Source organism: Dendrobates tinctorius, unplaced genomic scaffold (assembly GCF_039654945.1).
Source record: "Dendrobates tinctorius isolate UK_male_01 unplaced genomic scaffold, ASM3965494v1 ptg000001l, whole genome shotgun sequence".
In the NCBI taxonomy this organism is placed as follows: domain Eukaryota; kingdom Metazoa; phylum Chordata; class Amphibia; order Anura; family Dendrobatidae; genus Dendrobates; species Dendrobates tinctorius.
Genome location: NW_027361669.1, coordinates 4196246 through 4221636, shown reverse-complemented (window position 1 = coordinate 4221636; position 25391 = coordinate 4196246). Strand labels below are relative to the sequence as shown.

The window sequence follows — 25391 nt, the reverse complement described above, 5'->3', positions numbered from 1 at the left end:
AAAGGGAATCTGTCATCTATTTTTTCGAGTATCAGCTGCCGGCACCGCCATCAGGGGCTTTTCTACAGCATTCTGTAATGTTGTAGATAAGCCCCTGATGTAACCTGCAAGATAAGAAAAATTAGTTACATTATACTCACCCTGAGGCGGTCCGGTCTTGGTCCCATGGGTGTCGTGGTCCGGCGGCGCCTCCCATCTTCTAACGGTGACATCCTCTTCTTTGCTTCCCGTCGTGGCTCCTGCGCAGGTGCGGCCGGGAGAGGTCCGGCACCTGCGCACTACAGGACTCTGCTCTGCCCTCAACAGGGGAGAGTAGTGCTCCTGCGCAGGAGCCACGGCGGGAAGCAAAGAAGAGGACGTCACCGTTAGAAGATAGGGTCGCCGGACTGGACCGCGACACCCATCGGACCAAAACCAGACCGCCCCTGGGTGAGTATAATATAACTAATTTTTCTTCTCTTTCAGGTTACATCGGGGGTTTATCTACAGCATTACAGAATTCTGTAGAAAAGCCCCTCATGGCGGTGCCGGCAGCTGATACTCGAAAAAATAGGTGACAGATTCCCTTTAAGAGTGCAACGGCAATACTTACTGTTCCAGGGCAGACAGCAGGAGTATCCACAGTGGTTAAAGCAACCATCTCAAACCTGTGAAAATGATTAGATTTCAGTCACAACCTTTAATTGATTCTTGAAACTTTATGCTGGCCACATACTGTACATTCAGGTCGATCAGCCTGTTAGGAAATGTCAATTTTTTTTTCTTAAAAAAGGGGAAATTGCACAGCACGCATACACAGCAATTTTCAGAACTGCCATACAAATTCCCAAACAATGCACAAAGATTCCCAAATGCCAAAATATGACAAAAGGTATGACATAGCCATAAGCCAATACTGAAGATATCATCAGGATTGGGCTACAATAACAACAAAAATGCTAATAGCAAAAAAAGACAAATGTTTATTAACCAAAACATTAGTACAAGGTGACATTCCTTATTGTGCTGAAATAGCCTGCAATAACAGGGTAAAGTCGCAGGCTCATTTATTTACAGACATGGCACTTCGAAAATGACACAAACTCAGCTTTATAATAAACTGCACATATAAAACAACCTATTAGAATCACTAAAAGTATGGGCCTTTTCCATCGTGCTCTCTCCATAAAAATATAAAGTTGTAGACCACTGAGCTACTGTGGACACAACCTTTTATTATCCCATTTTAGCATGTGATTAGATAAAGCCATTTTTATTATATACCACTATAAAAATAAGTCTCAGAACCTGCCTTGTTACAGGACTCTTATGCTATGAGGTCAAACCTTTTACACCCTGTTAACACGTTAAACTTTTGTTTTGTTTTTTTATATTTGCACAGACAACATATGTACATTTTAAATTATCCTCCAAGGTAGATGGACTGTAGATTGCATCACGTCCAAATTAATTTAGTACCAACGTAACATATTATACTTAGTCGGTCAAGGTACAAAACGGAAAAAGATTAATAGGAATCTGTCATAAAAATTTCATTAAGATACATTACTTCTGTAATCTGTATTTCTAACCAAAACTTAGCAGTACTGAAATCAACAAGGACATACTTATAACTGAAGTAAGGAACCAAGGTTGGTGTCAATCAGGCATTTTAAAAGTACAACTTTCTTCTTGGGTTCTTCACAAAGAATATTATCCCAACAGAGAGATCTTCCAAAATCTTCAGAGACAATACTCTGTCTTGACTAATTCTTCCGTTTCTTCCTAAGTGGCTCATCTTCTGAGCTACTGTCTTCTTCACTGCTGCTACTGCTAGTAGTACCACTGCTGCTGCTGCTGGTTTCAGATTCTGATCCGGAATCAGACTCAGACTCTGATGAGGAGTTCTCTGAGGAGGATGAAGAACTGGAAGATGTTTCCTCAGAAGAAGAGGATGAACTGGAGGTGTCCTCACTGTCTGATGAAGGTTCAATATCTGAGCTGTTGCTGCTTGAGCTGGAGCTACTGGAGCTTGTGACACTTTTAGATCTAGAAGATAAAATTTGTTCAAGGAGCGCATGTTAATTTGAAATCTACAAGGCTGATATTTGGTAATTAGAAGTGGAAATGAAAAACAAATAACAGGTCATTTGTAATGTAACTGCAGACACCATGTATAGAGCTCGCCATTAGGATTCTCAGATACTGGGAGATCATGTGACCGTAAGTGTACAATATGCACACTCCAAACCACATTCCGAGTAAACGTGAACAGCTTTGCTCATTTCACCTGTATTGAGAAAGGCTGCACACATCTAGTCAGAATGTGTCGGGAGTATGCATATCGTATACTTGAGGCCACGTGACCTGGTTTCGCAGTTGGCACCAGAGAACTCTGACATGTCGCTCTGTGCATGATGTGAGTATTTACAAGTATGAAATAACATGGAGTGATTGCAGACTTTTATGCCGAACCTGGTCAACCCATTTAATGTCAGTTGAATCTGCTAATTTCAGTACACTGGACCTTCAGACTTGACCGATGACGTCAATGAAGAAAAGGATCATGCACATTGAATTTCAAAAATAACCTCTGGTGGCAGCATTCTCCCTTCTATTCTATTCGGCCAAGCAGGTATTTACTACCCCTGAGTTAGCTACTGGGGTGTTTTTATACAAATGCTTTGAGATATGCCTTCAATGCCAATTTTCATGTTTTATGCCTTTCCTCTTCACCGCTATCCCCTGGTGGCACGAGTTATTTTCTTTACACTTGCTCCACTATTTCTGCTCCGTCTTGACTACATTTATCATTCCTTGTGCTGGCCAGCAAGCAAGCACACTCTTGTAACTCCATCTGAACACTTCCCACTCCTTCCAAAGTTCCATTTTGCTCCTCCAGCAAAGTCTTAGCAGGATCTGCCCAAGAGACTCCTACAGGCAAATCACTTATACTGTGCATTCAAAGCATAGAAGTAACACAAAGCACCAGGATACAAGCCCCAGCAATAAACTAATGTCCTACTCCGACTTTACTGACTAAAATAAAAGATGTTCCACACACATACACATTATAATGCAGAATATTATAGGGAAACTGTCAGCAGGAATTGTGCTTCGTAACATACAAAGAGTGTTAGGTTGGCGCTGTTATACTGATTAACCCTGTTACGTGTTACAGAACCACTTAGCACCCAGAATATGTTGTGCAGTTATATGTATGGACAATACGTTCTATGTGAGATGCATGTCCCTAATGCATCAGCATTCCCCTTTTGTCCGCCCTCCCCCCACCTTTGTAATTTCCACAGTAAACATCGGCAGGCTCCGGCCACCTGCGGCTTTTGTAATGCATGTCTGGCCTGCCGCTTTTCTATTGGCCTGCCCTCTGTATCTGTGTGATATATTCTGTGTCCTGTGAGTAAAGTGTTGTCAGACTGGAAATACATGGAGAAGCAGTGATCTTTTATATGCGCACATGTAACCCAGGGATTCCAGCCAGCGTCCTTCATTCAGACTCCAGCCAACGCAGAGCGGACCTCCGAAAAAACGGGGTGGTACTGAAAGAGGTACCCCAGCTTGGTAGACCCCGTTACAAACCTCTTTACTCCCAAGGGTGGTTTGCATGTTAATGCCCAGGCCAATTTTTACAATTCTGACCACTGTCTCTGTATGAGGTAATAACTCTGGAACGCTTCAATGGATCTAGGCGATTCTGAGATTCTTTTCTCGTGACATATTGTACTTCACTTTAGTGGTAAAATTTCTTCGCTATAACTTGTGTTTATTTATGCAAAAAACAGAAATATGGCAAAAATTTTGAAAAATTTGCAATTTTCAAACTTTGAATTTTTATGCCCTTAAACCAGAGTTATGTGACACAAAATAGTTAATAGATAACATTTCCCACATGTCTACTTTACATCAGCACAATTTTGGAAACAAAATTTTCTTTTGTTAGGAAGTTATAAGGGTTAAAAGTTGACCAGCAACTTCTCATTTTTACAACAAAATTTACAAAACCATTTTTTTTTTTTTAGAGACCACCTCAATTTGAAGTCACTTTGAGGGGTCTATATGGCAGAAAATACCCAAAAGTGACACCATTCTAAAATCTGCACCCCTCAAGCTACTCAGAACTACATTAAAGAAGTTTAAGTACCCTTCAGGTGCTTCACAGGAGCAGAAGCAACATGGAAGGAACAAAAATTGACATTTAACTTTTTAGTCACAAAAATGATCTGTTAGCAACAATTTTTTTATTTTCCTAAGGGTAACAGGAGAAATTGGACCCCAAAAGTTGTTGTCCAGTTTGTCCTGAATACGCTTATACCATATATTTGGGAGGGACCACTGTTTGGGCGCACGGCAGGGCTTGGAAGGGAAGCAGCGGCGGTTGACTTTTTCAACCTAAAATTGGCTGGAATTGAGATTGGACGCCATGTTGCGTTTGACGAGCCCCCGATGTGCCCAAACAGTGGAAACCCCCAACAATTGACCCCATTTTGGAAACTAGACCCCCTAAGTAACTTATCTAGATGTGTGGTGAGCACTTTGAACCCCCAAGGGCTTCACTGGAGTTTATTCTGCCCTGGCGGGATAATAAAAAATCCTATTTTGTGCACACAAAAATGATCGTTTAGTCCTCAATTTTTAATTTTCCCAAGGGTAACAGGAGAAATTTGACCCCAAAAGCTGTTGTCCAATTTGTCCCGAGTACGCTGGTACCCCATATGTGGTAGAAAACTACTATTTGGGCACACGTCGGGGCTCGGAAGGGAGTGACGTTTTGGAATGCAGACTTAGATGAATGGTCTGTGGGCGTCATTTTCCGTTTGCAGAGCCCCTGATGTGCCTAAACAGTAAAAAAAAAAATAAACATAAGTGACATTGTTTTGGAAATTAGACCCCCAAGGAACTTATCTAGATGTGCCCCAACTAATCTAATGTTTCCTGTAAAGTAATTTAGTAGTGCCTTGAGGTGTGGTACAATTTGAAGCAATCCTTCATACACAGGCCAGGTTTTTCGGGGCAGGTGTCGCATTCATAAATTGTGTCCTTGCGTATTCCGTTTTTGTAACACACTTGGCACCTTTTTTGCGATTTACTTCTTGCAGTTTGCGGGACCTCCCCCGGGAAATGCTGACCTGGTACAATACGAGCACCTTCAGTTCCGGAAGTACTGGGGCCTGCTCCTTCCAGAGTGCCAAACATCAGGGCCTTAACTACTACCTCTTGGAACTCAAGGTATGAAGTATCGGTGTGGCGTGCACATTGTGACAGCAGGAATGCGTTAAGCATTGCCAATTGGACGATGTGCATGGCCAGCTTTTTGTACCACATGATTCCTAGGCAGGTCATGGTCAGGTCACCAGCAGGGCACAGAGCGGTCACAGCGTGACCGCAGCTGTGCCCTGTGGTTGGTGCAAACGCCGATCTAGTCGATCGCGCCAACCACTTCCTGCAGGCCCTAATGGGCCTGTCCTAGGCTCCGGCCTAGGATCGGTGCTATTACAGCACCGATCCGGGCCGGTATTGGCAGGGCACAGCGGCGTTCCTACTCTAGTATTTAAAACCTTTTCACTTGCCAAGTGACGTGAATGTGAACAAGGATCTAGCAGCTGAATCACTAGTAAAAGCTTAGGCCAGACAGGATGGTTTTCCCAGCTCAGAAAGAGGGCGGTCACACCCATATATGCACTGAATGCACAATGAAATGAATAAAAAACGAATCTGAACTGAAAAAGTAAGTTAATGTGTATGCACAATGTAAGTGCATATTAACACATGACCATTAACCAGAGAAAGCAAAAAACACAAATATCCTGAACTAAAAAGTAAAAAATAAACTGCAAATACTACATAAAGGTAATAATAATAATAATAATAATAAAGGATATTTAGTAAACATAATTTTGATCAAAATAATATACAAGCCATCCCGCCACATCACGGCAACCCTTGTGGGACAGTCCCTACTCTAGTATTTAAAACCTTTTCACTTGCCAAGTGACGTGAATGTGAACAATGATCGAGCAGCTGAACCACTAGTAAAAGCTTAGGCCAGACAGGATGGTTTTCCCAGCTCAGAAAGAGGGCGGTCACACCCACATATGCACTGAATGCACAATGAAATGAATAAAAAACTAACTTTTTGAGTTCAGATTCATTTTTTATTCATTTCATTGTGCATTCAGTGCATATATGGGTGTGACCGCCCTCTTTCTGAGCTGGGAAAACCATCCTGTCTGGCCTAAGCTTTTACTAGTGGTTCAGCCGCTCGATCCTTGTTCACATTCACGTCACTTGGCAAGTGAAAAGGTTTTAAATACTAGAGTAGGGACTGTCCCACAATGGCTGCCGTGACGTGGCGGGATAGCTTGTACATTATTTTGATCAAAATCATGTTTACTAAATACCCTTATTATTATTACCTTTATGCATTATTTGCAGATTATTTTCTACTTTTTAGTTCAGGATATTTGTGTTTTTTGCATTCTCTGGTTAATGGTCATGTGTTATTATGCACTTACATTGTGCATACACATTAACTTTTTCAGTTAAGATTCGTTTTTTTTTTTCTTTTTTTTAAAGATATACAATATGTAAAATAGGGGCAGGTCTCTGAGGGATCAGAGACCTGTCAGAAGCCATAAAGATGATTCTGTAAGCAGAGCACCACATGAAGACCCCCACAGGCCGCCCTGGAGCATGAGGATTTCATTAACTTTAAACTACAAATAAAGATTAAACAAGAACAACCACAAGACGGATTTCATCAACCAAGGTATCATTTTAATCAGTATAACGGCGCCGACTTGACATTTCTCTGTAGGTTACGTAGCACAATCCTGCTAAGAGATTCCCTATAATATTATATATACACATATACATACACACACATACTGCTGTAAAAATAAATCCATGGGAGACCTCGGGAAAAAAGTAAAAGGATGGTAGAGCTGTGTCTGCAGCATTAAGTGACCACACAGAATAAAATGTCACATGATTGTGGTGTCATGTTAGATTTTGGAGCCAGGGAATTCTCAGCCAGGTATTATGTGACCAGGAGAGAATCTCAGGTTACATAAACTTTTCTGAAAGGAAGGTATTTAGAAAAGTGATTTATGAAGTAATGATCAAAAACCAATATACCGTATATACTCGAATATAAGCCGACCCCCCTAATTTTGCCACAAAAAAACTGGGAAAACTTATTGACTCGAGTATAAGCTTAGGGTGCAAAAAGCAGCAGCTACTGGTAAATTTCAAAAATAAAAATAGATACCAATAAAAGTAAAATTGAGACATCAGTAAGATAAATATTTTTGAATAGCCATATTGAATCAGGAGCCCCATATAATGCTCCATACAGTTCATGATGGCCCCATAAGATGCTCCATACAAAATACACCGCATGTAATGCTGCACAAAGCTTAATAATGGCCCCATAAGATGCGCCATAGAATAATATGCCCCATATGCTGCTCCATAAAGGTTATGGCCCCCACAAATGCTGCGCCATAGATTATGCCCCCATATGCTGCGCCATAGATTATGCCCCCATATGCTGCGCCATAGATTATGCCCCCATATGCTGCGCCATAGATTATGCCCCCATATGCTGCGCCATAGATTATGCCCCCATATGCTGCGCCATAGATTATGCCCCCATATGCTGCGCCATAGATTATGCCCCCATATGCTGCGCCATAGATTATGCCCCCATATGCTGCGCCATAGATTATGCCCCCATATGCTGCGCCATAGATTATGCCCCCATATGCTGCGCCATAGATTATGCCCCCATATGCTGCGCCATAGATTATGCCCCCATATGCTGCGCCATAGATTATGCCCCCATATGCTGCGCCATAGATTATGCCCCCATATGCTGCGCCATAGATTATGCCCCCATATGCTGCGCCATAGATTATGCCCCCATATGCTGCGCCATAGATTATGCCCCCATATGCTGCGCCATAGATTATGCCCCCATATGCTGCGACATAGATTATGCCCCCATATGCTGCGCCATAGATTATGCCCCCATATGCTGCGCCATAGATTATGCCCCCATATGCTGCGCCATAGATTATGCCCCCATATGCTGCTCCATAGATTATGCCCCCATAAGATGCTCCATAAGATACCCCCATATGCTGCCGCTGCTGCTAATAAAAAAAAACGCCATACTCACCTCTCCTGCTCAGGACCCAGCACCTGAAACACTCACCTGTCCTGCGTCCATCGCTGCTGCTCACTGCTATCTGCCACGTCACAAGTCAGCGACGTTCAGGCAGCAGAGGCACGGCGCGCACTAACCACGTCACCGCGCCCTCTGCTGTCTGAATGTCACTGACAGATTACACATCAGACAGCAGCAAGCAGCGATGGAGCGGGGGGACAGGTGAATATAGCCTATACTTTACCCGTCCTGGCGCCGTCTCTGCAGCTCCGTTCTCCCTCTGTCTCCCTTCCTGCCTTCAGTGGTCACGTGGTACCGTTCATTACACATGAATATGTGCATTTTAATGAGTGGTACCACGTGACCGCTGAAGGAAGACAGTGGGACAAGCAGGGGGGCTGCAGAGACGGCGCCAGGACGGGTAAGTATGACCTGACACCCCTGGCGTATGACTCGAATTTAAGTCGAGAGGGGGACTTTCAGCCCAAAAAAATGGGCTGAAAATCTCGGCTTATATTCGAGCATATACGGTACATTCAAATGTATGCAAAAAGATGCCATAGTTTAGGGATACATTTGCTCAATGACCTCTGGTTTTATGGTTGTTAGTCAACTTCTATATATATTTAATTCTATAGTCAATCAGGCAAACAGGACTAAATCACCAGTATTCACGCACACGACAGTGCTCCTTTAGAAACACGCAGAAACCTATTTTTATTTATCACATTAATAAAAGGGGTACTGTTTTAACAAAATAAAGCTTATTCTTGGTATAATGATAAGTTCTTCAATTTGTAATTGCTTTGTGAATCAATTCCTCCCAGTTTTTAAGATCTCTGTTTGTGGTCATTGAATAGGAACGTTATTGTCCACTTGCAGGGGATGAAAATCCTTTATGGCCTTGTGACGGACAAATCTTCTAGTGATTAAAGGAAGGCTATGGTCATATCACATTATGTGAACATGTGCTGAAAAGTAGCTATAGTCTAAAAGATTGTTTAGAAATAACCAAACAAACAAAAACCAGAACAGAGGGCTGGTGCAAGAACCAGACTACTATGCAGCACACTTTCTGTATTTTGTGGCCATAGGCAGATGTTCACCACTATATGGCAGTTCTGTTTCGCTAAGGTGCGGTGTGAAGAGAATCGTAACAGGGCAATATCTTTTATGAAGTTAAAGGGGGTCTTCCCATCTCTAACATCCTATCCCAATATATAGTAGATGTAATAATATTAGCAAGTACATCTAATTAGAAATGTAATATAGTTCTTCTGTTTTGCTATGTCGCTTACCCGACGTGTAGATTATTGCAGTAGCTAGGATATCCATGGTTTACGACCACTCTTATAGTGACAGATAGTGGCTGTAACCATGGATACCCAAGCTACTGCAATACCCTGCGCATGAGGTAAGCAAAACAGTTAATCAAAAGAACTATACTACATTTCTAATTGGAGGTATTTGTTAATATTATTACTACATATTGGAATAGGGACTTGGAGATGGAAATACCCCTTTAAGTACCTTTGTGAACATCATAAGGCAAGGACAGGGTTTTTATCCCTGGAAATAAACAAGGAAGGATCCTACTGAATGACAATAGACAGAGGTTTTTAAGACTTGAGAAACTGACACAGAAATCATACTGAAACATTAGGAGATATTTCCTTATAAGAAATTGCCCTAGTTGCTCAAACCTCAATATCTCATTAACATATTTTATACTATGACTAAAACTCTTAACAATATATAGTAAATAGCAAAGCTAAGGAGGGAGCCCAGTTATGACAATACGCAAGTTTCAATCATTTTTTCTTTCCTATTGAATCTAATAGATGCTCTACCATATGGATATCTGTATTGAATATACATGAGTTCTAGAAATGGATCAGTGTCAACCTACCTTTTCTTTCTCATCTTTGCTTCCTGCATATTGTTGCCACTACTAGAAAAAGAGCAAAAATGTAAATAAGGAAAAAAAATAAACTCAGTGTAAACATATTCTATTTTAGTTCAGTGAAAATATCTACAAGTTAAGACCCATTTATTTGGTAGTACCAGTACTCAACTTACAAAATCTACCAATTAAGTAGAAAAAGTTTAAAAAAGGAACTTCATGATGCCAACCATACATACAGCAGCTTGCAAAATTATTAAACACCCCCATCCTTCCACTGGCATGTTTTGAGTTTTGATACCTCACAACCTGGCATTTCCCTTTTTTTGGGTGATTTGCCCCAGCTAGTGTAAAGAACATGCCTACTGTGAACATTTGGTTTTCCTTTCATTGTGAAGCAAGCAACAAATTGAAAAACACTGAAAAAGTCAGTGTGTATAACTATTCACCTCTCCCCCCTCCTAAAGTCAGTATTTAGTAGAGCCTCCTTTTGTGGCAATTATTATTTACTAGATGTGTGCCCGATGCCATCGCATCGGGAGGGCAGTAACATCACGATGGGGGCAGCTTTGTGGCCCTGGGGGTGGCGGCCCACCCACTTCCGTGCAGTCACAAACGGCGTTTTGCAGCCTGTGCTGGAGATGGTGTGCGGCGCCACCAGAGGGTGCCTGCACCCAATCTCCAGCACAGGCCTCAAGCCGCGGTCTCTCCTGCCGGCTGTGACTACACGGAGGTCAGTGGGCAGGCAGCGGCGGGATCCGGCGCGTGTAGTCAGGCGGTGGGTCCTGGCGGGGATCCGGCGGCATCCTCCTCATTACTCCCCCCCCTCATTACACCCTCTCGTTACACCCCTCTCACAGCTGGCAGGAAAGAGTGTTTTGCGGCTTGTGCTGGAGATGGTGTGTGGCGCCACCAGAAGGTGGCCATACCCAATCTCCAGCACATGCCTCAAGCCACGGTCTTGCCTGCCGGCTGTGACTGCACAGAGGTGGGTGGGCAGGCAGCGGCGGGATCCGGCGCGTGTAGTCAAGCGGTGGGTCCAGGCGGGGGTCTGACGCGGCATCCCTCTCATTACTCCCCCCTCATTACACCCCTCTCGTTATACCCCCTTGATACACCCCTTTCACAGCCTCGTGATCGCAGCGGCGGCCTGGATCAGAGCGGCAGACAATTTAAGGCATTTATATAATTATATATAGCACCATTGATTCCCTGGTGCTGTACATGAGAAGGGGTTACATTCAAAATACAAATATCACTTACAGTAGACTAACAATGGTAAACTGGTACAGAGGGAAGATGACCAGCTTACATTCTACAGGATGATGGGAGAGACAGTAGGTTGGGGGAAGGGGGTTGCAGTAATTCTCATGGTGTTAAGGTGGCAGCATGGTCATTGCAGGTTGTAAGCTTTCTTGAAGAGATGGGTTTTCTGGTTCCGAATGTAATGGCTAATCGGACGTGTTGGGGCACAGAATTCCAGAGGATGGGGGATATTCGGAAGATGTTTTGGAGGTGTGATTGGGTGAAGAACGAATAAATGTGGAGGAGAGAAAGAGGTCTAGGGAGCACCAGTGATTACGCAAGTTGCTTTAGATAACTGTTATGAACTTTCCACATCTTGCCACTGGGATTTTTGCCCATTCCTTAAGGCAAAACTGCTCCAGCTCCTTCAAGTTAAGGGCCTGTCACACTAAGCGATATCGCTAGCAATATCGCTATAACGTCACTGTTTTTTGTAACGTAGCAGCGATATTGCTAGCGATATCGCTATGTGTGATACTTACCTCCAACCGGCTCCCCCGCTGATTATCGCTGATCGCGCGAGAACGTCCTAGACCGTTTCTCGTCGTGGGCTTCCTGTGGCGCCGACGAGCGACGCGTGGACGGGAGGACGTCAGGATCGCCTTGTCTGACAGGTAAGTAACGACCCTCGACCGCTGCTATGTCGCTGGTGAGATCTGCCTGTGGCAGCTCATTAGCGACCACTTAGCGATCCACCAGCGATCCTGACCGCGTCATGTCTCTGGTCGGGATCGCTGGTGCATCGCTAAGTGTGACAATACCTTTAGATGGTTTCCTCTGGTGAACAGCAATCTTCATCTCTGAGCAGATTCTCAATTGGATTAAGGTCTGGGCTTTGACTAGGCCATGCCAAAACATTCACGTTTCCCCTTAAACCACTAGAGTGTTGCTTTAGCTGTATGTTTTGGGTCATTGTCTTTGGGACGGAGGTCCAACTTCCAACCTCTCAAATCACTGACAGACCGAAACAAGTTTTGCTCAAGAATATCCCTGTATTTCGCACCATCCATCTTCCCCTCGATTCGGATCATTTTCCCTGTCCCTGTTGCCAGAAAACATCCCCACAGCATGATGTTGCCACCACATTTGTTTCACTGTGGGGAATGGTGTTCTTGGGTGATGAGCTCTGCCTCTCTGATTAATGCCCTCCTTGCCTAGACTGAGAGTTTTGGTGTACGGCCCACTCTTGGCAATTTTTTTTGTGGTACCATATTCTTTCCAATTGATGATAAATTATGGTGCTCTAAGGGATCAGATATTTTTTTTTCTTTATAACCCAAACCTGACTCATACTTCTCAACAACTTAGTCCCGGACTTGTTTGGAGATCTCCTTGTTGTTAGGTTAGTGGTGCCTCTTGCTTAATGATGTTGCATCCTTTGTGGCGTTTCAGAAAAGGTATGTATATACAGACCGACCATGTGACACTTAGATTGCACATAGATGGGACTTCCTTTAACTCAGCATGTGACTTATGAAGGTAATTGTGCGCACAAGAAATTTTTAGGGGACTTATAGTGAAAGGGGTGAATACATATGCACATGCCAATGTTTAGTTATTTGATCCCATAAATTTAATTTATGCCTAAATTTTTCTCACTTCACCAACTTTGACTATTCACACACAGGCAGGATTACAAAAACATTTAAACACAGGTTGTAACCTAACAAAATAAGTATTAAAAAAAAAAAAGAAAGGGGGTGAATACATTAGCAAGCCTCTGTTTGTAATATGGGTGTAAGTAGTTCATAAAATATGGACAAAAATTACTTTTCATACATCTACATCCCAATATATTGTCAGGCCTTCAAATTAAGCACTTTGCAAATAACACATGGAGATTGATCCCAAAAACTAGATGTGTAAATCTGTCCTATGTAGATCTTGGTATTTGTGTTTTAATGATTTATCGAATGACATATACATGTTTTGGTACTTAATACACCAACAAAGCTAATCCTCTAAATCTGAAGCTATAGCCAGGGCTGTGGAGTCGGAGTCGTGGATTCGGTATAAAATGGACCGACTCCGAAAATATATAATAAATTGGGTAGAGTAGTTCAATGCAGAATGTGCTTAATATTTTTTCATAGCAATTTGGGAAAGTTATGAAATGACTTATAAATGGCTGTTCTATTCCTGATCTAAGGCTACATTCACACAAGAACAGGTTCTTGCTATTGTAACGGACAATGCTTCAAACATGATAAGTACAATTAAACTGATGAGAGTAATGAACAACAGCTAGAAGAAAATTTAGTATTCCGTATGTTTGAGATGGAAGGCCACAGTGCTGTTCATGCAACTGAGGAACAAACAGATATTACAACAGAAGAACAGCATAATTATACTTTAGAAATAGATGATCTTGTTGAAGCTGCTTCGAAACACTTTCATATTCTTCACATGCGCTGTGTTGTGCACACGCTGCAGCTAGCAATAAGAGATAGCCTGCAAGAGGGACATGCTGGAAATCTGATTGGAGAAGCGAGGAAATTGGTTATTGCCGCCAGAAACCCTAAACATGGATTCCATCTTGAAGAGACGTGCTGGGAAAGGGGCAATTGTCAATCAAGCCACTAGGTGGGGCAGCACTTATTTAATGATTGAGCGATTGCTTGAACTAAAACTTTTTCTTATAGATATGACGAACCCTCAGGTAACCCTAAATGAAGGTCAATGGACACAGGTGGCTGAATTGAAGGAATTGCTTAATCACCCATTTACCGTGACTAAAAAATTACAAGCTGAGGATTTAGCTCCTGGCATTTTCTTAAGGGAGTGAAAGAACTTGCTATTTTGCCTGTCCCAAAGAGGAGGTTTAATCGCAGATGGCATTTCTGCTTCAATGAAATGGAGAGAGACACAGTTATTAGAAAAGAAAATGGACCCAAGTCATCGTATATTGCTTGATGATCAACAGCTTACTAAAGGAAAGGAAGCTCTGACTGAGGTAGCAGTTAGGATGAGTGGCCTACAGGAGAACTGCTAGGCACAAGAGGACTTGGGTCCTGACAGTGCTACTGCTGCCATATCTTCATCCTCATCAGATGAGGAGTTTGATTTTGACAAGTATTTAGATGACATGGAGCAGGCAAAGCGTTGTCGCAAGGAAAAAGATTTCCCTCCGTCTCCTATAGCAAGCAGATTGACCATATTTCAGCAAAATGTTTCACTTGCTATCAAAGAAAAATTCAACCGTTCATCAAAACTGACTGTGCATGAGGCAGTTCCTTTATACCCGGAAATTGTTAGAGATGTTGCCCATGTGGTTACGGCTTTGCCTCCAACCCAAGTTAGTGTAGAGAGGTTGTTCTCTAGACTTAAAATTATTAGGTCACATTTGAGGTCATCTATGAAGGAGGATCTGATGGAGGCAATTCTATTTCTTAGAACAAATTCACAGACTGCACAAATGTTATTTAGTATGTTTTTGTTGAAAACTGTTTTTTGCCACTTACACAGTTTATTACATAGTGATTATATATAATATATGTAATCAATATTACATATTTACAATTTATTAGTTTTTTGTCTTCTAAAGTTGTATTCCAATAAATATATATGTGCTATCTAAATATCTTTATTATTGTATCATAAAAATGATTAAATGTCTGATGTTCACATTGTACTACAATAGATTTTTCACTTAAATATAAGCAATATATGTTCGAGTTGGAGTTGTGTAGTCGGAGTTGGTGTCGGAGGTTTGGCTTACCGACTCCACAGCCCTGGCTATAGCTTCATGAACACTGAGTATGTAGGATTAACACTCCTAAACGTGAACACTTAATTTAAAGAGTACATTCACCTCATAGAAATAAGGTCACCATAAAAGATATAATCAATATTACAATATTTTAGAAAATGCTATTAATGTATATAATAGATCATTACAATAGTTGTTAGAGCTGATAAGAAGCATGAGACAACATAAGAACAACTGAGACTACTGAAGAGGAGCATCACCTTCCCGGGGTTCAATATAAGAGTTATCGAAGAGGCAGTACAAAATTACTGGTTTACAAATAAGCAAAGCAATATGACAATAGACCAGATCAATGAATTGAAACCCTAACAATTAGACTATCCTAAAGAGTCATACAATATCAAAAATATATAAATTTAAATAGAGATAGTCAAGCAATCATGACAATATAGCTACCAGACAAGAGAGTCCTAAATAAAGCAATTGGCCTGTCCACATCTTGCAGGTACAAAACCTGTCATGGTTAATGTCCTGATCTCACAGGGTTAACTTTTGCCGGCCTCTCTTTGGATCTGGGAGGGGTATTTATACTCACTCCAAACTAGCATTCTCTGTAAGTTAGGCCAGGGTCACACTGGCGAGGAATACGGCCAAGTGAGAGGTGCTAAAAGCACGCATTAGGCACGGACAAGTGATTCTCTATGGGGTCCCTCGCACCAGGTGTATATTTCTCATCTGTATTCTACGCTCCGTGCCAATCGCAGCATGCTGCGATTGTCAGTGTACTACGCCCGTCTATGCAAGTCTATGGGTGCGCAAAAAATACGCATTACACACGGACCACACATGTGACTTGCGAGAAATACGCACCAGGTGTCTTTTAGCAAAGCCGGCAATTCAGTGCGCTATACAGTAAACTCACACTGACAGGTTTAATAAAGAAATGAAAGAATAGCTACAGACACACATAGAATGCATATATGCATTCTATGTGTCTATATCTATTCTTTGGTTTCTGTTCTAAAACCTGTCATACGGCTCCATTATATGTCCATTTTGCAAGCCTGCGAGAAAATCTCGCTATACGGATGCCATACGGATGCTTACATGTGCAAAATACGTGACCACACCTTGATTACGGATGACATACGGAGCACTGTTTAGGGGCCATTCATCCGTATTACGCATGTAAAAATACTAACCGTATTTTGTGTCGGTTAGTGTGACCCCGGCCTTATACTGCTGTTCTGGTGTGTCTGACCCCTGGTGTGCGTGTACTCTGCGTTGTTTGTTTGCTTCCCGTGTATGACCCGGCTTGTTCCTTCACTCTGTACTCCGTCTCTCGTTTTGGTACCATTGTCTTTGCTGGTTCTGACCTCCTGGCTTGGCTATCGTTACAGTTTACCCCTATTGTACCGTCTAATGCCCGTTCTGGTTTTCTGATCTATTGCTACGTCCTGACTATCCATTCTGTCTAATCCTTTGGTACTGTATTGCTATCTCGTGCTTTGACCTCGGCTTGATCTGGTTTCTGTCTATGCCCCTTGGTAACATTGTCCTGTAGTTACCTTTCTAGGAGTTTCCCTGCAGCTCCTAGCTCCGTGGAGCTTAGGCCACGCCCCCAGCAGTCACGTGATTCAGGTCCTGGAGCATGCATTGTCACCACTGCTGCCCGCTCCGCAGGTATCTTTGTGCACAGTCTTTGTACTCAGGACACGCGCTCTGGCTCAGTGAGCAAGTGCGGTGTTCCTGACAAAACCTCAGCTGAAGTGTAGGAGGCCCCCTAAAACCAGGGGAAAGTTGTACCTGAAGTCATTATGCTTGTAGGTGAAGGTAGGTGCCCTCAAGAGAGTCCCACTCAGCAGCCTCGACGCGCGTTTCGTCAAAAGCAGCTTCGTCATTGTAATGATCTATTATATACATTAATAGGATTTTCTAATAAATATTGTATTATTGATTATATATTTTATGGTGACCTTATTTCTATGATGTTTTGGTACTTGTCGATTCTCCAAATTAAACAAGCAGCTAAAATGTGAAATGTGAGCATCAGGCTTCAGAGATCACACAAAGTCATACATAATTCAAGGGTACATTTACCTTTGTCCTAAAAGCAATCGAGCCTCTTTTTCCTTTAATGTTTTCTTTAATTCAGCTGTCCTGGAGGGTCTGTACAAATATTTTCTTTTCCCAGTACACTCATAGCTCCAGTGACCCATTTCTAGGCACTTCTGACAACGTACATTCTGCTTGTTTGCTTCACTGAAAAATAAAACAAAACTCAAGACATAAGTGTGTTAAATAGAAAACATTTTTTAATACATACTTCAGTTTGATAGCAAACTCAAATGAAATACCAAATTTTCTTATCATTAATGTACGGTATGTTAAGTGTATATTCAATTACCTACTTTCTTCTGTTGTTTCCACAGTTGTTCTAATCCCTCACCTGCATCATGTAAGCACGGTACATTCCAACCTCACCCCTAACTTAGCATAAATCCTTTCATAACCCCTTAATGACTGGAGCTTTTTTTGGTTTTGCGTTTTTCGCTCCCCTTCTTCCCAGAGCCATAACCTTTGTATTTTTCCATCAATACGGCCATGTGAGGGCTTGTTTTTTGTGGGACGAGTTGTACTTTTGAAAGACACAGTTGGTTTTACCATGTCGTGTACTCGAAAACGGGAAAAAAATTCCAAGTGCAATGAAATTGCAAAAAATAAAAAAAGTGCAATCTCACAGGTTTTTTGTTTGGCTTTTTTGCTAGGTTCACTAACTGCTAAAACTGATCTGCCAATATGATTCTCCAGGTCACTGAGAGTTCATAGACACCAAACATGGCTAGGTACTTTTTTATCTAAGTGGTGAAAAAAGTTTCCAAAGTTTGCTTAAAAAAAAATTGTGCCATTTTCCGATACCCGTAGCGTCTCCATTTTTCGTGATCTGGGGTTGGGTGAGGGCCTATTTTTTTGTGCCAAGGTGAAGTTTTTAATGATACCATTTTGGTGCAGATATGTTCTTTTGAGCACCCGTTATTGCACTTTAATGCAATGTCGCAGCAACAAAAAAACGTAATTCTGTTATATTGACTTTTTTTTTTTTTAATCACTACGTCGTTTAGCGATCAGGTTAATCCTTTTTTTTTTTGATAGATCGGGCGATTCTGAACGCGGCAATACCAAATACGTGTGTATTTTTTTTATTGTTTTATTATGAATGGGGTGAAAGGGGGGGGGGGGATTTAAACTTATATGTATTTTTTTCATATTCTTAAAAACTTTTTTTTTTTTTTAATTTTGGCATGCTTCAATAGTCTAATTGAGAGGCTAGAAGCTGCCACAACTCAATCACCTCTGCTACATACAGGCGATGATTAGATCACCTATATGTAGCAGAATTACAGCATTGCTACGAGCGCCGACCACAAGGTGGCACTCATAGCAATCTGGTATCAACAACCACAGAGGTCTCAAGGAGACCTCTGGTTGTTATACCAACGCATCGCTGACCGTTGATCACATGACGGGAGTCAGCGATGCGCGTATTTCCGGCCCGTCGGCCGGAAACACTTGTTAAATCCCGCTGTCAGCGTTAGACAGCGGCATTAACTAGTTAATAGGCACAGGTGGATCACAATTTCACCTGCGCCTATTGCGGGCACATGTCAGCTGTTAAATAGTAGACATGTCCCGGCTTTGATGCGGGCTCACAGCCGGAGCCTTCAGGCTATGTGCACACATCCGGAATTCCCGCAATTCTATGCCGCGGGAAATACGCATTTGTAGTTCCCGTGTAAAACTAGCGTTTTGCAAGCGTAATTAGCTTGCAGAATACTAGCGTTTTCCAAGCGATCTGTAGCATTGCTTGGAAAACTGATTGACAAGTGTCACCAACCTGTCAAAGTGTTTGACAAGTGTGACAAACTTTTTACTATTGAGGCTGCATAAGCAGCATCAGTAGTAAAACGATATAATGTTAAAAAAAAAGTGATATTCTCACCTTCCGGCACCCACGCAGCGTCACCAGGCCTCAGCGATGCTCCCGGCAATTTCCGTTCCCAGCGATGCTTTGCGACAATGACCTTTGATGACCTAGCGGTCTCGCGATATTTTATTTTAATTCTTTTGTTTAACAGGGATATGGTACCCAGAGCCTGGAGGAGAATCTCCTCTCCTCCAGACCGTGGGTACCATCCGCACATTTTCCGCTTACTTTGCTCATGGTGGGCATTCATTCAATTGTATTTACGTCATATATTTTTTTCTTTTGTGTATTGATGTTTTTTGTGATTTTATGTGATTCACTAATTATTCACCATGTGAGTGCTGCATTATGCTCATTGGCTAGAGCAAGTATTTAACCCCTTTCTGACATCAGACGTACTATCCCGTCCATGGGACCCGGGCCCCTATGCCCATGGACGGGATAGTACGTCTAGTGCGATCAGCAGTGCCCACGTGGTGAGCGCCGTTGATCGTGGTCGGGTGTCAGCTGATTATCACAGCTGACACCCGGCACAATGAGTCAGGGGCGGTCACGGACCGCCCCCGACACGTTAACCCCTTGCACACCGCGATCAAACATGATCGCGGTGTACCGGGGGTTAAAGGGAAGCATCGGCAGGGAGGGGGCTCCCTCCGTGCTTCCCTGAGCCCCCCACGGCAGCGCAATGTGCAGCGCTGCTGCGGGGGGCTCCTTCCCTGCAGGCCCCCGAATCCAAGATGGCGACGGGGGCCTTCGGGGGGGCCTGCAGGGAGCTGACTTACTCAGTGCCTGCAAAGCGCAGGCATGAGGAAGTCTGCAGCAGTGCCTGTGACAGATCGCTGATCTGTCACAGTGATCTGTCACAGGACAGTGATGTCCCACCTGGGACTATGTAATAAAGTAAAAAAAAAAAAAAAAAAGCCAAATAAATTAGAAAAAAAAAAAAATTCCCCTAATAAATCCATTTTTTGGAAATAAAAAAAAACAAAAAACAAAACAAAAAAGTACACATATTAGGTATCGCCGCGTCCGTAACGACCTGCCCTATAAAACTGTCCCATTAGTTAACCCCTTAATAAAAAACGAAGCAAAACAATGATTATCATACCGCCAAACAAAAAGTGCAATAACGCGCGATCAAAAAGACGCGTATAAATATCCATGGTACCGCTGAAAACGTCATCTTGTCCCGCAAAAAACGAGCCACCACACAGCGTCATCAGCAAAAAAATAAAAAAGTTATAGCTCGCAGAATAAAGCGATGCAAAAATATTTTTTATATAGTCTTCATTGCATAAAACCGACAAAACATTAAAAAAAAAACTACCTAAATGAGGTATCGCTGTAACCGTACTGACCCGAAGAATAAAACCGCTTTATCAATTTTACCGCACGCGGAACGGTGTAAACGCACCCCCCCCCCCAAAAGAAATTCATGAAACACTGGTTTTTGTTCATTCTACGACCCAAAAATCGGATAAAAAGCGGTCAAAAAATGTCACGTGCCCGAAAATGGTACCAATAAAAACATCAACTCGTCCCGCAAAAAGTAAGACCTCACATGACTCGGTGGGTCAAAATACGGAAAAATTATAGCTCTCAATATGTGGTGATGCAAAAACTATTTTTACAATAAAAAGCGTCTTTTAGCGTGCGACAGCTGCCAAACATAAAAACCCGCTATAAATAGTAAATCAAACCCCCTGTTATCACCCCCTTAGTTAGGGAAAAATAATAAAATTAAAAGAAAATGTATTTATTTCCATTTTCCCATTAGGGCTAGGGTTAGGGCCAGGGCTGAGATTAGGGTTAGGGGTGGAGTTAGAATTGGGGGTTTCCACTGTTTGGGCACATCAGGTGCTCTCCAAATGCAACATGGCGTCTGATCTCAATTCCAGCCAATTCTGAGTTGAAAAAGTCAAATGGTGCTCCTTCCCTTCCAAGCTCTGCCATGCGCCCAAACAGTGTTTTACCCCCACATGTAGGGTATCAGCCTACTCAGGACAAATTGCAAAACAATATTTGGGGTCCAATTTCTCCTGTCACCCTTAGGAAAATAAAAAATTGGGGGCAAAAATATTATTTTTGTGGAAAAAAATGATTTTTTTTATTTTCACGCCCGGGCGTTATAAACTTCTGTGAAGCACTTAGGGGTTCAAAGTGCTCACCACACATCTAGATAAGTTCCGTGGGGGGGTCTAGTGTCCAAAATGATGTCACTTGTGGGGAGTTTCAATAGTTTAGGTACATCAGGGGCTCTCCAAACACACATGACACCCGCAGACCATTCCATCAAAGTCTGCATTCCAAAACGTCACTACTTCCCTTCCGAGCCCCGACGTGTGCCCATACAATAGTTTTCTCCCACATATGGGGTATCAGTGTACTCAGGACAAATTGGACAACAACTTTTGGGGTACAATTTCTCCTGTTACCCTTGGGAAAATAAAAAAAATTGGGGACTAATTGATCATGTTTGTGGAAAAAATAAGATTTATTTTCATGACCGGGCATTATAAACTTCTGTAAAGTCCTTGGGGGTTCAAAGTGCTCACCACACATCTAGATAAGTTCCTTAGGGGGTCTAGTTTCCAAAATGGCGTCATTTGTGGGGGGTTTCCACTGTTTAGGTACATTAGGGGCTCTCCAATCGTGACATGGTGTCCGATCTCAATTCCAGCCAAAAACGTCAAATGGCACTGCTTCCCTTCCGAGCTCTGCCATGCACCCAAATAGTGGTTTACCCCCACATGTGGGGTATCAGCGTACTTAGGACAAATTGCACAATAGCTTTTAGGGTCCTGTTACCCTTGGGAAAATAAAATTTGAGGGTGAAAAGATCATTTTTGTGGAAAAAATATGATTTTTTTAATTGTACCGCTGTACGTTATAAACTTCTGTGAAGCCCTTGTGGGTTCAAAGTTCTCACCACATATCTAGATAAGTTCCTTGGGGGGTCTAATTTCCAAAATGGGGTCACTTGTGGGGGGTTTCCACTGTTTAGGTACATCAGGGGCTCTCCAAACGTGACATAGCGTCCGATCTGAATTCCAGCCAATTTTGCATTGAAAAAGTCAAACAGCGCTCCTTCCCTTCTGAGCTCTGCCATGCGCCGAAACAGTGGTTCCCCCCCACATATCAGGTATCAGCGTATTCAGGACAAATTGCACAATAACTTTTGCAGTCCAATTTCTCCTGTTACCCTTTGTAAAATAAAAAAATTGAACCCGATTTTTTTTTAAATATTCAAAAAATTCCTGTGATGCACCTAAAGGGTGAATAAACTACTTGAATGTGGTTTTGAGCACCTTGAGGGGTGCAGTTTTTAGAATAGTGTCATTTTTGGGTACTTTCTATCATATAGATCCCTCAAAGTGGCTTCAAATGTGATGTGGTCCGTAAAAATAAAATGGTGTTGCAAAAATGAGAAATCGCTGGTCAATTTTTAACCCTTTCAACTTCCTAACAAAAAAAATTTTTGGTTCCAAAATTGTGCTGACGTAAAGTAAACATGTGGGAAATGTATATCTATCAAGTTTTTTGTGTGCCGTATCTGTGATTTAAGGGCATAAAAATTCAAAGTTGGAAAATTTCCATTTTTTTTCACAAATAAACGCAAGTTATTTGAATGAAATTTTACCACTATTATGAAGTACAATATGTCACGAGAAAACAATGTCAGAATCACCAGGATCCATGGAAGCGTTCCAGAGTTATGACCTCATAAAGGGACAGTGGTCAGAATTGTAAAAATTGGCCCGGTAATGAACGTGCAAACCACCCTTGGGGGGTGAAGGGGTTAATCATGCCATCCTGTGCACTGAGCAGCTTTGAGAAAGAACAGGTTTCTGTTCGAAACACTGCCCCCCGAGGAAGCCAGATAGGTGAAACGTGCGTCGGGGCACGTTCCTGGAACTTGGACATTCACCCATATGGGTAAGCACGATATGGCACTTTAATTTGCACCGTCACTTTATCCAGCAAAGAAGGTATAGCCTCTATGGTGGGCGACTCTCTGCATACTAGCCACAGTGCTTTTTCATTAGCAGTCTCTTTATCCTGTACTAGGATACTTTGATATTTATGGGACCTATAGTGATTTGAGATCGTATGTACAGGGTAATGATTTGATAAGGGCACCTTACTGCCCCCCTTCTTTTGGGGAATTTCCCTTATGGTGCACTTTATTTTTGCCTAGGCTTTGAATTAGTTCCGGGGAATCTATTTTTGTTTCCCAAACACAGATTACTTCATTTACCATTTTGTGGTTTTATGTGATGATTAATAAAAGGATCTTTTTAATCTAACTTTCTCATGTTTATTCATATTGGGCAGAATGCTCTTCTCATGTGTGAATTTTGTGTTCTGTTTGAAACACGTAGCCTAAACCTCACAACATCATGTTAACTGCGGTTGTTGCTCTAATGTTTTTATCTACAATAAATTTGGAATTTTTTGGATGCTGGAAAAATCCCTTTTTTCTCTCTATTGAATTCAGTGTGTTGCTTATTTTATGCGGGAATTTCAGACGTGTGAACATAGCCTTATCAAAGCGGGGGATCTGACCTCTGGCGTACTATTCCATCCGAGGTCAGAAAGGGGCATGTAAGCACAGTTCTTTCCAACCTCACCCCTAAATTACGGTAAATCCTTTCTTAATGTAAAGGCCCCTTTACATTTAGTGATGCACCAGCGATCCCGACCACGATATGACCCGGTCAGGATCGCTGGTGCATCGCTAAATGGTCGCTAGTGAGCTGCCAAACAGGCAGATCTCACCAGCAACATAGCAGCAGTTGGCGGTCGTTACTTACCTTTCAGATGCGGCAATCCTGACGTCCTCCGCCCGCGTCCACGCGTCGCTCATTGGCGTCAGCAGGAAGCGCCCGACGAGAAATGGACCCGGCCAATTTCGCACGATCAGCACCAGACAGCGGGGGAGCCGGTCGGAGGTAAGTATCACACATAGCGATATCGCCAGCAATATCGCTGCTGCATCACAAAATCGGTGATGCTTTAGCGATATTGCTAGCGATATCGCTATGTGTAAAGCCCCCTTAAGTCTTTCAGAGCGTTATCTTGAATCTCATAGAATTACAATGAGAAAGTAACTTCCGGTCACACAGCAAATGCTGGACTGAGCCAGTTGGTCACAACTACAGTCACGGTGCAGTAAATGGCAGAACACAGCGATGGTTAAGGATTTCAGTACACGATCTCAAACATGCAGGGAATCTGTAGGAGTTTTTTGCCATTTAATCCAAGAGCGCCATATGTTTTGCTGTTTCAATACAATAAGCATTTTATCAGCAGGAGATCATCACTACACTACTAGATGTCTTGTGCCTCCTAGCTCAATCACACTGCCAGAACTGATTAGCATCTTACTGTCACTACACAATGTGCACAGAAAGCTGTGGTGTGGGTCGATTATACATCGCTTAACATCTGAGCTCTGCTAAATCTGCAGCAGTGAAAATTGTGACTCAGACACAACTGCTGCACCCAGTGAGTAATACATTAATGGAATAAGGGTCTCTGTCCAAACCCTGAGCTGCTGTCAGATTCCCTTTAATGACTATGAAATAAAGGGGCCGTTACACACAGTGATCTCGCTGGCGAGATCACTGATTTTGTGACACATCAGCGATCTCTCCAGCGAGATCGCCGTGTGTGACAACCAGCGGCGATCGCCCCCCCCGCGGGGTATCGCTGATCGTGCTGGATTGTCCTGGCCCCTTTTTTTTTTTTTTATAGCTGGTCTCCCGCTGGCCAGCGCGCATCGCTGCGTGTGGCAGCGGGAGCCAGCGATGAGCGACGCTGCACGCTGGTTACCAACGTAAACATCGGGTTTCTAAGGGACGCAGGGCCCTTAGAAACCCGATGTTTACCCTAGATACCAGCGTGCACTGCAGGCAGGGCGGGAGGTGGAGGCAGAGCGGCGCACAGACCGGAGTAGCTCTGCTATCTGCTACTCCAGTCTGTCAGACCGGAGTAGCAGATAGAGCTACACCGGTCTGTCTGCGCCACTCTGCCTCCCATCTCCCGCCCTGCCTGCAGTGCACGCTGGTATCTAGGGTAGACATCGGGTTTCTAAGGGCCCCGCGGCCTTTAGATACCCGATGTTTATGTTGGTAGCCAGCATGCTCGCTTGTCCTGATCGCTGGAGGGGCTGTCTATGTGACAGCTCACCAGCGATCAGCTAACAATGTCCCAGCGATCCCATTCATGTCGGATCGTTGGTGGGATCGCTGGGACATCGTTATGTGTAACGGTACCCTAATATAAAATGGGTTCATTAGTCTCTATCAATGTGTCCAGA

At 42.8% G+C, this 25391-nt stretch overlaps 1 protein-coding gene across 1 annotated transcript in view; it reads right to left on the bottom strand.

Annotated features, from left to right (window-relative positions):
- Nucleotides 1–939: 939 nt before the first annotated feature.
- ZCCHC10 (zinc finger CCHC-type containing 10) overlaps nucleotides 940–25391 on the bottom strand; it is a 36200-nt gene continuing 11748 nt past the window's right edge. Inside the window, exons 2-4 of the mRNA XM_073547925.1 lie at nucleotides 17185–17346; nucleotides 10077–10118; nucleotides 940–2028 (exon numbers count right to left, since the gene is read on the bottom strand). Of these exons, the coding sequence (XP_073404026.1) occupies nucleotides 1746–2028; nucleotides 10077–10118; nucleotides 17185–17346 (487 nt within the window). The 3' untranslated portion in view covers nucleotides 940–1745. The remainder of the gene's footprint in view (nucleotides 2029–10076; nucleotides 10119–17184; nucleotides 17347–25391) is intronic.